Source organism: Manis javanica, chromosome 2 (assembly GCF_040802235.1).
Source record: "Manis javanica isolate MJ-LG chromosome 2, MJ_LKY, whole genome shotgun sequence".
NCBI lineage: Eukaryota > Metazoa > Chordata > Mammalia > Pholidota > Manidae > Manis > Manis javanica.
In genome coordinates this window covers 130,794,089-130,807,956 of record NC_133157.1, presented here as the reverse complement: position 1 = coordinate 130,807,956, position 13,868 = coordinate 130,794,089, and the positions used below count along the sequence as shown (strand labels likewise).

The 13,868-nt window shown below is 49.9% G+C and overlaps 1 protein-coding gene across 3 annotated transcripts in view; it reads right to left on the bottom strand.

Moving 5' to 3' along the window:
- Positions 1–602: 602 nt before the first annotated feature.
- The window catches only part of LOC108407238 (aldo-keto reductase family 1 member C15-like), a 44,126-nt gene continuing 30,860 nt past the window's right edge, over positions 603–13,868 (bottom strand). Inside the window, exons 2-5 of one of the 3 annotated variants that reach the window (XM_073229449.1) lie at positions 7,960–8,312; positions 6,375–6,481; positions 1,489–4,989; positions 603–739 (exon numbers count right to left, since the gene is read on the bottom strand). In XM_073229449.1, coding sequence (XP_073085550.1) covers positions 735–739; positions 1,489–2,992 — 1,509 coding nt within the window. In that variant the 5' untranslated portion in view covers positions 2,993–4,989; positions 6,375–6,481; positions 7,960–8,312 and the 3' untranslated portion in view covers positions 603–734. Of the gene's footprint in view, positions 740–1,488; positions 6,482–7,959; positions 8,313–13,868 lie in introns of those variants that run through there. The other 2 variants (XR_012128141.1, XM_073229448.1) reach the window with 2 other exon arrangements.

Sequence of the window (13,868 nt, the reverse complement as noted above, 5' to 3'; positions counted from 1 at the left end):
AGCCCCTCCACACTGCTGCTTCACTGGCCCTGTTCGAAACCCTGGGCACGCATAAAACCCATTTCGACTCACAGAGACTCTGTGCTGCTTTTCTCGCCAGTCTCCTCCTCCCATTCCAACAGGACAGAACTGAGGGGCGCAGGGAAGAGGGAGGCCTGAATGCTGACTCTTGCCTTTTCCGCCTCTCTTTTCTAAGTCCGCTACTCTATCTAGGTTAAAGTACAGGTTAGGGAACCACGTGCCTAAGGGAGTCGTGTGGGAAGTGCGGTTGTATATTTCATGAGTTTCCCAGTTCTCTATTTCCCAGGTGAGCTGATAGGGGACATGGGGGTTAGGGTTCTGGTGGGTTGGAGGTAGCAGGAGCATCAGAATCACCAATAGCATGGTTCTTTTTATACAAGCGAAGCTTGAGGGGGTTATTAGTCTGAGTTACCCACCAATCCGGGCCCGGCGGGGGTCCCCGTTCTGTGTCGTCTCACGTAAACAGGGTCTCTCACCTGGAACTGATGAGGTACCGAAAGGTCCTCTGGCCGATAGGCTTCCTGGATGGACAACTTCTAGGAGCCGGTCCCATTGCCTCGACGAGATGTGGCTCCTTTCATCTTCGGCTTAGGTGTAGTTTTAAGGGATTGGCAGGATGCTGCTGCACCTTCCACTTTTCCTTACAGGCCCCTGGGTCTTTATGAGGCAGGACCTTCCGAACGTGGGTGTGGTGTACCCAGGGAGCGATACCATCAACCTTGAGAGCAGTGGGGGTGGTAAACAATACAACATAAGGTCCTTTCCACCTGGGCTCGAGAGTCTTCACTTGATGTCTTTTGACCCATACTATATCCCCTGGGACTATGCCATGTTCCGGGCTCGGAATTTTCCTGCCCTCATAATATGCTCTGATCAGGGGCCAGATTTCTTGCTGCACTTTAGCAAGAACTTGCAACACATTCAGATAGTCAGGGGCCGGGTCCTCTGCATCGGGAAGCTGCACTCGTCGAGTTATAGGTGGAGGGGCCCCATACATTATCTCAAATGGAGTTAAACCATGTACATAGGGGGAGTTCCGAGCGCGGAAGATGGCTAAGGGAAGGAGAGTCACCCAGTCCCCACCAGTCTCCAATACCAATTTAGAAAGGGTCTCTTTCAAGGTCCGATTCATTCTCTCTACCTGCCCAGAGCTTTGTGGGTTATAAGCACAATGTAACTTCCAATCTACTCCCAAAGCTAGAGCTAGTCCTTGCAGGACTTTGCTAACGAAAGCCGGGCCGTTATCGGAACCTATTGCTTCAGGGACCCCATATCTGGGGATGATTTCTTCAATTAATCTTTTTGCAACTACCTGGCTAGTCTCATGCTTGGTTGGAAAGGCCTCCACCCACCCAGAGAAAGTATCTACCATAACTAGCAAATACCTGTATCCATACTTCCCTGGTTTTATTTCAGTGAAGTCTATTTCCCAATTCCTCCCTGGAGCCCTCCCCCTTTCCCGGGTACCTGCTGGGTGCAGCCCTCTTGGGGCTGGTCTTAGCATTGCACAGCTACTGCATTCTTTCATGATCTGGCGAGTCACCTCATTCTGGTGGGGAAACACCAACTGCGCAGACTGGAAAAGGCTGAGCAGTTTTTTTCCACCTAGATGGGTGGACTTATGCAGATTAGCAAGCAGGTACTGTCCTAATGCTTCTGGCAAGATCAATCTACCCTCCTGGTCCCTACCCCAATGTCCCTCTCCAAATACTTCCCCCGGGACTTGTTTCCTAATCCACTCAAGATCTTGAGGGGAATACTCAGGTTTGGGCGGCAGTGCGGGCAGTTCAGGTATGGGTATTTCGAGGGCCGCAAGCACAAGAGAGTCCGAGAGGGTTGCCCTTTTAGCTTCTGCATCTGCATGGCTGTTGCCGATGGCCTCGGGTGTCTTCTTTGGTTGGTGGCCCGGTACATGTATAACTGCTACCGCTTTAGGTTTTTCAACAGCAGCTAATAGTCTTTGGACTTCTTGCAGATTCCTCAGTCCCTTCCCTTCCACGGAACGGAATCCTCTTTCTCGGTAGATGACACCATGGACATGGACAGTGCCAAAGGCGTATCTGCTATCTGTGTAAATGTTGGCCCGCTTTCCTTCTGCTCTTTCCAGGGCCTCAGCGAGAGCAATAAGTTCCGCCTTCTGTGCTGAGGTGCCAGGGAGCAGAGCTGTGCTCCAGACAACTTCCCCATCGTGGGTTACTACTGCTGCCCCTGCTCTCCTGACCCCCTCCTGCACAAAGCTGCTCCCATCCGTATACCAATTTAGCTCACAGTTCAGTAACGGTGTGTCTTTCAGGTCTGCTCGCACCTGGATAATTTCGGAAAGGATATCTCTACAGTCATGGATGGAGGTCGTCAGATCTGGGTCTGGCAGAAGGGTGGCAGGATTTAGGGTTACCGGGTCAGAGAAGGCGATTTGGGGAGAATCTAGTAGGAGCCCTTGATAGTGGGTGAGTCTTGCATTCGTCATCCATTTTCCTGGAGGATGCTTGAGGATCCCCTCCACGGTATGTGGGGCTGTTATTCGCAGATTTTGGCCAAAAGTCAGCTTGTCTGCCTCTTTTACCAGTAGAGCGATGGCTGCTAGGATACGCAGACAAGGTGGCCACCCGGAGGCCACTGGGTCTAGCCGCTTGGACAAATAAGCCACAGGTCTCTTCCATGGGCCCAGCTGCTGAGCCAGAACTCCTTTAGCCACTCCCTTCTTTTCATCTACAAACAGGATAAAGGGTTTTTCTGGGTCTGGCAGAGATAGGGCGGGGGCCCGGAGGAGAGCTTCTTTTAGTCTGTCAAACGCCTCTTGTTGTTCCTGCATCGATTGCCAACCCGGCCCTTCTTTGGTTGCTTCATATAGTGGTCGGGCTATTTCTGCGTACCCTGGAATCCAGAGCCTGCAAAACCCGGCTGAGCCAAGAAATTCTCTCACTCCCCGGGGTGAGGAAGGGATGGGGATAGCCAGGACAGTTTGCTTCATGGCCTGTGTTAGCCACCTGGCCCCATTAGATATTGTGTACCCCAAGTAGACTACTGACCTCTGACAGATGTGGGCTTTCTTGGCACTGGCTCGATATCCCAGTTCACCTAGTTCAGCCAGCAAGTTTCCCGTGGCTTCTTCGCACTCTTCACGGGTTTCTGTGGCCAGCAACAGGTCATCTACATACTGCAACAACGTCACGTGGGGGTGGCTCCTGCGAAAGGGCTCCAAGTCCTGGCTTAGGGCTTCATTGAATAAGGTGGGAGAGTTCTTGAAGCCCTGAGGCAGTCTAGTCCAGGTAAGCTGCCCTTTTCTTCCTCCCCCTGGCTCTTGCCACTCAAAGGCAAACAAAGGCTGACTAACTTCAGAGAGTGGAATACTAAAGAAGGCATCTTTCAGGTCCAGAGTAGTATACCACACATGCGTGGGTGGCAGGTGGCTGAGTAAGGTGTAAGGGTTAGGCACTGTAGGATGGATGTCTTCTACCCTCTCATTGACTTTCCGCAAGTCTTGCACTGGCCTATAATCTTTACTGCCAGGCTTCCTCACTGGAAGCAGAGGCGTATTCCATGCAGATTGTCAGGTCTTAAGGATTCCTGTCTCTAACAGTCTATGGATATGGGGTGCTATCCCTTTCCTAGCCTCTTCTGGCATTGGATATTGCCGGACCCGGATGGGTAGAGCTGCGGCTTTGAGTTGAACAACAACCGGGGATAGGTGTTTAGCGAGACCAATTCCTCCGGTCTCGGCCCATGCGGAAGGGAACTTCTGTACCCAAGAGTCTATCTCTCCCTGGCCCCCCTTTTCTTGATCCGCCTGAAACAGACGATGTTCATCGGCCAGGGAAAGAGTTAACACATGCGCCGGTTGTAGGGGCTGCCCTTCTTTGTCCATGATTTTTATCCCTTCGGGTTCAAAATGAATGCGAGCCCCGACCTTGGTTAATAAGTCTCTGCCCAGCAACGGTGCAGGGCTTTCGGGTACGACCAGGAATGAGTGAGAGACCTGATGCCTTCCTAGGTCCACTTTTCTGTTAGTAGTCCAGGCACATTTCCTGGACCCTGTCGCTCCCTGGACTATACTTGTGCGTCCTGGGTTTAGGGGGCCGTGGGCCTGGTTGAGAACTGAATACTGTGCCCCAGTATCTACCATAAACCCAATGGGAGTCCCCTCCACGCACAGGGTTACCCAGGACTCGGGGAGGGGTGCCGAGCCCCGTCCCCGTCAATCCTCCTCTCCTAGGTGCAGGGTCTTAACAGGGTTCCCTCTCCCTTGTTCCCTCCTTTGGGGGCACTCCCTCTTCCAATGTCCATATTTCTTACACAGGGTGCACTGATCTTGTTCTAGTCGGGATTGACGGGGTCCTGTTCCTTGAGGTGGCCTAGGGCCCTCCTTCACCCCGGCCAGGAATATCCTGGCCATCTCTTCCCTCTGCTTCTTGTTCTCCCTTTTCTGAAATTCTCTGTCTTCCTTCCTATTTTTCTCCTGCATTACCCATTTCTCTTTCCTCAGCCTTTCTTCTCTATCTTCCGGAGTTTCTCTAGCATTGAAGACCTTCTCTGCCTGCTGCAGCAGCTCTCTAATAGAGATCTCCCCTAGGTCCTCCCACTTGTGGAGTTTTTTCCAGATATCGGGGGCTGCCTGGTTGATGAATGAGAGGACTACAGCTGACCTATGTTCCTCTGCTTCCGGGTTTATGGGGGTATACTGCCGGTAAGCATCAAACAGCCTTTCCAGATACGCGGCTGGGCTTTCCATTTCCCCCTGAACAATAGTTTTTACCTTAGCCAAGTTAGTGGGCCGTCTGGCGGCCACCCGGAGACCGGTCATCAGAGTCTGGCGGTAGACCCGGAGACGCTCCCTACCTTCTGCAGTTCCGAAGTCCCAATCTGGGCGCGTAAGTGGGAACGCCTCGTCGATGATGGGCTGGAGGGTAGTGGGTCTTCCATTTTCTCCGAGGACATTTTTCCTGGCTTCATTGAGGATACGCTCTCGTTCTTCCGTTGTGAAGAGAGTGCGGAGTAATTGCTGGCAGTCGTCCCATGTGGGACGATGGGTAAACATAATGGACTCCACTAAACCTATAAGACACTTGGGGTCCTCTGAGAAGGGAGGATTCTGAGTCCTCCAATTATAAAGGTCACTAGATGAAAAGGGCCAATATTGATATTGCTGAGCAATGCCGGTACCGATGGCACGCACAGGCAGAACTGGCACTGCTCCTTCTGAGGTGGAGGAGGGAGCCTCCCCTTCTTGTTTCCTGGCCCCTTGAGACCTTAGCTGCATTCCTCCAGTTCTACCTGGCGCCCAGCGTGGGGCCAGGGTGGGGGAGTGTGAGGAAGCTCTTTCCGGCCTCCCACCTCCCTCTGCTGAAGAATCTGGGGAAGCTGCAGCCGCCTGGTTCCTGCTGGGTTCCCTAGCCGCATTTTCTATCCCCCCGGAAGCTTCACCCCTCTCCTCTGCATACGGGGGTGGCTGCTCAATCGGCGGGAGGGGGTAAAGAGGAGAACTGTCGGGGAGGACAGGCGGCGCACTTGGGCGCACAGGATTTCTGGCCCTGCGATCAGAGGGCTTTGATTTTTCCTGGGCAACCAGGATGGAGGTCTTTTGTGGGTCAGTATGAGGTTTCTCCACCAAAAAGGGCTCCAACCAGGAAGGGGGATTCTCGGCCAATTTTTCCCAGACAAGAATATAGGAAAGTTGGTCAGGGTGGCCCTCAGGACCTGGCCGGGAGATAATGGCTTTGATCTTGCCAATAAGGTCCAAAGAAAGAGACCCCTGGGCCGGCCAGCCTACTCCGAAGGAAGGCCACTCGACTGAGCAAAAGGTGTCGAGCTTACCCTTCTTGATGCCAAGGCTCATACTTAAGGCCTGTTCCTTGACCTTGGGGAAATGGGAGAGGATCAGACTCTTAGGAGTAGCCTGAGTCTGACCCATGGTGAGAAAGAAGAAGGAAAAAGAATATGAGGGAGACAAAGGCGAAGGATGAAGATGCCACTTCAAACAAAATGACTGTTGTATGTGCTTATAAACGAGTGCCTGTCGTTGCACAGTTTTTCTTCCACGGGGGACGCGAATTTATCTGGGATTCGCGGCTGTGACCCCCTTATCCTGTCACGGGAGTCTTCTAGCGGCGGGCGCCCTAATGGCTCTTAATTGCCCGACCCGTGCCCGCAGGGAATGATGTAGTGACAGAAAGGAGGAACGGAGAGAGCAGGAGAACCTTAGAACAAGGAAACTTAAAATGAGAAGTGCAAAAAGAAATATAAACCAAAACCAAAACACAGTAAAACAATCAATGATAACACCAAACATACACACCACATCTGATTGCACTCGTTCGGACCGGTCCTTCTCTCCCTCTGGTGCGCACCACACTCACCACTTTCAGGGTCCTCAAAAACTCTCGTAATTCTCCCGAAGGGCGTCCACTCGGACTGCCGCAGGGTGACGAGCTCGATCTCTTCCTCCTCGGGTGCCAGTTTTCTGCTGATTGGATTTGCCTTCCTAAGGCCAAGTCACTCAGACCCTAGGGCCAGGATTGGTTACCTGGACTTTTACCCAGGGTCACTAACCTGGGGGCCGGGACTACCAGCCCAGACTTCCTCACTCGGGACCACTAACCCGAGACCATACACGGGATGGCGACTCCCGCTTTATAATGGATTTATGCAGACACGAGGGGGCGACCCTCGAATTACACTGCCCCGTCCGGACAATTAGACCTTGCCTCCAGCTGTCCCTCGTTCTCAGGGAAGCCGCTCGAATCCCGGACGAGCCCCCAAATGTTAGGGTCCAGGCTTCAGAGGCTTCCCCAGAGAACAAACTACACAGGCATAGAGATGTAAATTCAAGCAAAGTCTTTATTCAGCTAGCTACCTGAGGTCCAAGTCAGCCTGATGCAGCGGGTCTCAACAAGGACCCCGAGCACTCAGAGCCAAGGGTTTATATAGCAATTTCAAAGCACTTAACTCATAGCAATTTTCTATAACTATACATTATTCTTGCAAGACATATATCCTGGGGTTAAGCAAGGGCAGGGTAAGACTATTCCTCAATGGTTAGGGAGGTTCTGCACGATAAGCTTGGTATGTAAGATTTACTGACCAAGGTTAGCTGACCAAGGGTCACAGCTGCCCACCACCCGGTGCTCATGATTAACTTGTTTTTCAAGGCCTTACCCAGGCCCAGGGTTTGTTTGTTTTTGTTTTTATTTTTTTTTCCTCTGAGTCACACTCTCAGAAAATGGTTTCTAGGTTTCTAAGATGGCTATGCTTATGCTAATTTACTAATCTTACTAATGCTTAGATTCTACATTTCCCCACTTTCCTTTGACCATTCCAATCATGGAATGTTTGTTTCTTCCTGCTGTGTGAGTGAATGATACTGCGGTCTCAGCATTAGCACCTGAACAGCACTCACTCTTTCCCTAACAAAGGCTATTAGCCGGTTTAAGATACAGGGACCTAAAGAGAGAAGCAGTATAAAGATAAGCAAGGGCCCTGCCAGGGTGGATATCAGGGTTGTAAACCATGGGGATTTAGTAAACTAGGATTCAAATAGCCCTTGGCTGGCCTCTTGCTCTCTCTTCCTTTGATCTGGTCTCTCTCTAAGTTTAGACATTGAATCTCTTACTATTCCGGAATGGTCTGCTGTTAAGGTTTAGCTAAGTTTTATTAGTTCTTTTTCCTGACTCTTAATGCTCTCTGCACTCCTTTACACTACAGCCCACATTGTCTTTTGGCCTACATTCAACAAACACTGATATAGTCATTGGGCCACATCAGAGTCAGGCTTTCCTTCTAGCCAGGATACCTGGATCAATGCATCTGCTTCAATATTCCCTGGGAATACCAAAGGCAAATGGCCAGTCACATGATATATGGTAGGTGTCTGTGCCCCACCACTTTGTGGCTTTTGGGTTGAGTCTCTCACCCACCTCACAATGGGAGATAGGTGGTTATTACCTTGGTCGGAGTTTTTCCATCGATGGGCTCCATAGCCAACAAGGTGTGGTACATAGCAGCCAGTTGCTTTTCTATTAAGATGTATCAGACCTCTGCTTCTTTCCATAGTTGTGACCAGGCTCCAGCTGGCAGCAGTGGCAGAAGCAGTAGCCTTAGGCTCAGGCCACGGGCTGGGTTCAGCATGGCCAGCAGCAGTGGTGGCGCCTCCATGACCACACGAGTGTAGATACACGTCCCTCAGGTCGAGCACCACTTCTCCCCATCATTTCTAGGGGCGGCCCTCTAAAAGGACACACCCATTATGCCAGATTTCTGAGGTCAGAGGAATCCTACCAACTGTGCCAGCTGTAAGTCTGCGGAAAGGAAATCCAGGGGCAAAATACTTTAAAAAAACGAAATCAGCCAAAGGAAGAAATAAAGTTTAAAACCCATTTATTGCTTAAAAACTGCAGTCTGGCCCATCTCTCTCTCCAGCTCCACGAGCAGCAAAAATGGCCCTCCCCTCACGTCTCAGGTACAGATAAGCCCTCAGTTGCCCAGGCAATTACCCATTGATATGGAGATAAACTTCTCTCCACCCCTGAGGAATTATGCAAATCCACTAAAGTAATTCTTCTCTCCATCCTTGAGCTCCTGTTGATAAGCATATGTTCTAAAGCCTGGTGAGATATTCTGGATAAATTACAATTTTATCCACACCCCTCATTCCCATCAGCCTCATGAATGCCTGCCTACTGACCCTAATGGCAGGTGCCCTGCCCACATTCTACATGAGGTCCTCCACGACCTCGCCGGGTGGGCTGAATCACTCATTCCTCTGTGCTCACATTATTCTGGCTTCTATGAATGCAGTCCAACAAGCCGTGTTAGTGAAGGTACACTCTCAGTGGTAAGGAACTCTGCTAGATAAACTCCTCGGAATGGTGTTTTGTTTACTGTCATTATTATGCCATGCTTCCCTCTTCTCATATTTGTGCACTTGGTACTTGAGAGCCATCCCCAGCCTGAGGCATTGGATTTTATCCTATTATTTCCAACCCATCCCTCTGGCTGCTCAAAGTCAGAATTCTGCCTGATTCTATTACTCCATTAATTTATTATTTATCCCAACATTGTGTCAGCTACAGAACTGATCAGCATCCCCTTTATAATTTCATTGTGAAATTTAAGGCCAAGTTCTGGTGTTAGGGTCCGGGCTTCCGAGGCTTCTCCAGAGAACAAACTACACAAGCATAGAGATGTAAATTCAAGCAAAGTCTTTATTCAGCCAGCTAGCTGGGGTCCAAGTGTCAGCACGACGCAGCGGGTCTCAACAAGGACCCCAAGCACTCCAAGCCAAGGGTTTATATAGCATTTTCAAAACACTTAACTCATAGTAATTTTCCACAGCTGCACATTATTCTTGCAAGACATACATCCTGGGGTTAGGCAAGAGCAAGATAAGACCACTCCTCAATGGTCAGGGAGGTTCTGCACAATAAGCTTGGTATGTAAGATTAGCTGACCAAGGTTAGATGACTAAAGGCCACAGCTGCCCACCACCTGGTGTTCATGATTAACTTGTTTTTCAAGGCCTTACCCAGTTCCAGGTTTTCTTTCTAAGTCACATACTCAGAAAATGGCTTCTAGGCCTTCAAGATGGCTATGCTTATGCTAACCTATTTCTATTCTTACACTGGGTCAGGGTCGCAAGGATAATCTTCCAATTCATTTAATCACCTTCAAGACATCATTCAACAGGCTATAAATTTGTCTAACAACCCTTGCAATATTTATCTGTAGTTCACACTAAACAGTCTGTTGAAGTACAAAGACACATGTTCTTCCTTACTGCCTGACTCAGCAGCCTAGGTATGTTGTCAGTAAAAGAGACTTTTCTTCCTTGTAAGTTATATCAGAGTATCGTGCTCCTGTTTCTCTTTTAAGAGTTCTCATAAAACTGGCATTGAAACACTAGGCTGAAATATTTCGGGACTGTTGTCATGCCTGACAGCATATGGTTTTCAAACTCTATCTTCCCTTTGTAATCGGTGGTGATTATCCCTTGCTTCACACCCCTCTCCTGTTATCTAAGGTTTCTCAAAGGCTGCCGATGGGATAGGATGCTCTCAGGGAGGTCGGGGTCCATCAGAGGAGTAGGTGCACATGGCAAGAGGACCCCAGTGACGCCTGTCTCCTGGGAGCCATGCCTTTGTGTAATTCACCTTCCCTGAGTGTGGCTAGTGGTTGGGACGTGCTCCTTGAAAGGGTATCTCGCTGTGACCCTCCTTACCCCAGAACAACTCGGGAGACATGGGACCACGCAAGAGATTTTATTATCTGAAAGAGAAAATGGCTGCCCCCAAAGAGAGGGAGCAGTAGCTCTTGGGTGAGGAAGTGTGTTTTTAAGGAGTAGGAGTAGGGTGTGTTCTGCGTTGGTGATTGTATCTTAAGGGGTGGGCGACCATCTGTTTGGTGGTGATTGGATCTTAAGGGGTGGGGATCTTAGCATACCAGAATTTGCATTCACTCCTAACCAGTAGAATATTGTAAGAAACCACCTCTATTTTATCCAGACACAGTTGAGTATTGATAAGTGGAGACACTGTCCCTTGACAGTGAGGTGTAATCGGCCTTTAGTGGGAAGGAAAGCATCATGCCAGTCTAAGCAGATGCCCGTGTGGCTTCTCCTTTCCTCTTGAACTCAGGGATCTGGATGATGGAAGGAGAAAGTGACAGAAAGGAGCAGAGACCAGGAGCCCAAACTGTCTTCCTCCCTCCAGAGGGAAAGCTGGTGTGTGATGCGTGGGCCAAGGCACTGAATGCTTAGACGTCACCGGTAAGGCCCTTAGAGAACCAGAGTGACCCAGAGCTGTGAAAAGCCTCTGTTCATTGTGATTCAGCAGTATTTCTGAAAAGGGGTGCAGTCATATGTTTCATAACAGTGAGGCAGAAACTACAGGATATTAACCCTCCAGGCAGGTCAAAGTTCTTCTTGTATTGAATACAGAATGCGCTGCCAGGTACTAATGAAATGTTTCCTGCAGCAAGTCAAGCTGACTGGCAAAGCCTCAGGGGAGACACATCAGAAAAGTAAAGAAGGGGATGGGTCTGTTGTTGAATTCGACACCTGGCAGAGAGAAAGATTCTGGATTACTGAGCAACTAGAGTACATTGTGCAGCTGGATAGCTCTGTGGAAGTCATGAGAAAGTGGTGGGTGTGACAAGGCTAAAAGATGTTCTGAGAGGAATCAAATTCCTTCAGTAAGCAAAAGGTTTGTTTCACCACAAACCTGATTTCCTGTTCACTCTGAGTGTGTCTCAGCTTCTCATGATCTAGTGCTTAGGATGGAGACAAGGTTAATCCAATGTGAGGGTTGAGCCAGTCTGACCGATGACCAGGGCAGCCCAAGTGTGCCCAAGATTGAGTCTGTTTTCTAGAGAAGGTCCTTCATGTTTGGTTTGAAGAGACAGCCAACCTAACCCCAAGGGGACAAATGAGATGCAGAGGAACTCTGACACAATAGCCCTCAGAGACCACAGTACATTGCAACCACAGGCCCTGAGAAGTCTGAGAGTTCAAAGGAGAAACAGCAAGGGCCATACACATAAATATATGTGCACAGGAAAGATTTTGCTCAACACAACTCACTTTCGCACACACATCACCCACAAACAATTTCGGATCCTGCTGTCCTCACCCAGCCCTTTCTTCGGCTGTTCAGCTTTGGCTCTGTCCTGCTGAATGCAGGTGGGGTGGGAGGGAACATGAGGGGTTTACCCTCAGCCATCGACATGCCAGTCTCTAGCTGGTGCACCATTTCCTCATGCCATCTTCAGGGTAAATATGCTACTTCTAGGACTTACTTTCCTTCACCTATTCTGGTTTCATGTCAAATACAGACATACTACATGACAGGCCTTAGAAACATAAGGGTACCAAGAGATCCACTTCCTGCATCCTGGGAAGGGGGCACCAACCCCAGAACACTGGGAGAAAACTGCAAGAAATAAAATGATTTAAACAATGGCTTCACTTTATGAGATTATTTCCAACTAGCTGACACCAAAAGAGAATTTCTATGTGACTCAAGAAAGTAAGGCAAGCCAGATTGTGGTTTTGGAACTGATAACATGTTATCAAAGGCCTCTGTGTTCACTGTGAGTCAGCAGTATTTTTAAAAGAGGGCTGCAGTGATATCCTTGATAGCAATGAGAAAGTACATCTGGAGTGACCAAAACACAGGCATACTCTTCCTGAATGCCCTACAAAATGCAATGCCGGGGAGGCGGAGCCAGGATGGCGGCGTGAGTAGAGTAGTGGAAATCTACTCCCAAAAACACATAGAGTTATGAAAATATAACAAAGAAAAATCTTCCTAAAATAGAGACCAAAGGACACAGGACAACATCCAGACCACATCCACACCAGCAAGAACCCAGCGCCTTGCGAACGGGGTAAGATACAAGCCCCGGCCCGGCAGGACCCGAGCGCCCCTCCCCCCGGCTCCCGGAGGGTGGAAAGAAACCGAAGCGGTTTTTTTTTTTGGCGAGTGCTTTTTGGAAGCCTTAAAGGGACAGGGCCCCCGTTGCTAGGGAGGCAGGGTGGCGGGACCGGTGAGGGGGTGCCTGGGACCGGAGCCTGAGGACAAAGAATATCCCGCATTTTTCCCTGCGGGACCCGTGGGCAGGTACCTGAGACAGGCGCCTGAGGACGGAGGAAATCGCGCGGTTTTCCCCTTTTTTTTTTTTTTTCTCTTTTTGGTTAGTGCTTTTTGGAAGCCTTAAAGGGACAGGGACCCTGGTGCTAGGGAGGCAGAGCAGCAGGACCGGTGGGCGGGTGCCTGAGAACGGCACCTGAGGACAGAGGAAATCACGCGTTTTTGCCCTTTTTTTTTCTCTTTTTGGCGAGAGCTTTTTGGAAGACTTAAAGGGACAGGGACCCCGGTGCTAGGGAAGCAGGGCGACGGGAGTGGTGAGCGGGTGCCTGGGACCAGCGCCTGAGGACAAAGAATATTGTGCGTTTTTCCCTGCGGGACTGGTGGGCGGGTGCTTTTTGGAAGCACTGAAGGGACAGGGACCCTGATGCTAGGGAGACAGGGCAGCAGGACCACTGAGCGGGTGCCTGGGACCGGCGCCTGAGGAAAAAAAAAAATCGTGTGTTTTTTCCTTTTTTTTTTTTTTTCTGTTCCCTCTCTCATTGTTGCTGTTGTTGTTTTGGTTTGGAGAGTGCTTTTTAGAAGTCTTAAAGGGGCAGGACAGGTCACTTAGACCAAAGGCAGGGGATCTGGGGATCTCTGGGCACTCTAACCCCCTGGGCAGCAGGGAGCACAGAGGCCCCATACGGAGATAAATAGCCTCATGATCGCTCCCCCTCCAACGGGGCTCCACCATTTTGGAGGAACAGCCCCAGCCAGGCCACCCCCACAGCAACAGCGAAGATAAACCCCATAGCAACCGGGCAGGAAGCAGAAGCCCTGTCTGCACACAGCTGCCCAGCACAAACCACAAGAGGTCGCTATTCTCCCAGGTGAGGAAGGCCACAAACCAACAGGAAGGGAAGCTATTCCAGCAGTCACTTGTACCAGCTCTGCACACTATCTCTATCACCATGAAAAGACAAAACTACAGGCAGACAAAGATCACAGAGACAACACCTGAGGAGACAGACCTAACCAGTCCTCCTGAAAAAGAATTCAAAATAAAAATCATGAACATGCTGACAGAGATGCAGAGAAAAATGCGAGAGCAATGGGACGAGATGCAGAGAAAAATGCAAGAGAAGTGGGATGAAGTCCGGAGGGAGATCACAGATGTCAGGAAGGAAATCACAGAAGTGAAACAATCCCTGGAAGGATTTATAAGCAGAATGGATAAGATGCAAGAGGCCATTGAAGGAATAGAAGCCAGAGAACAGGAACGGATAGAAG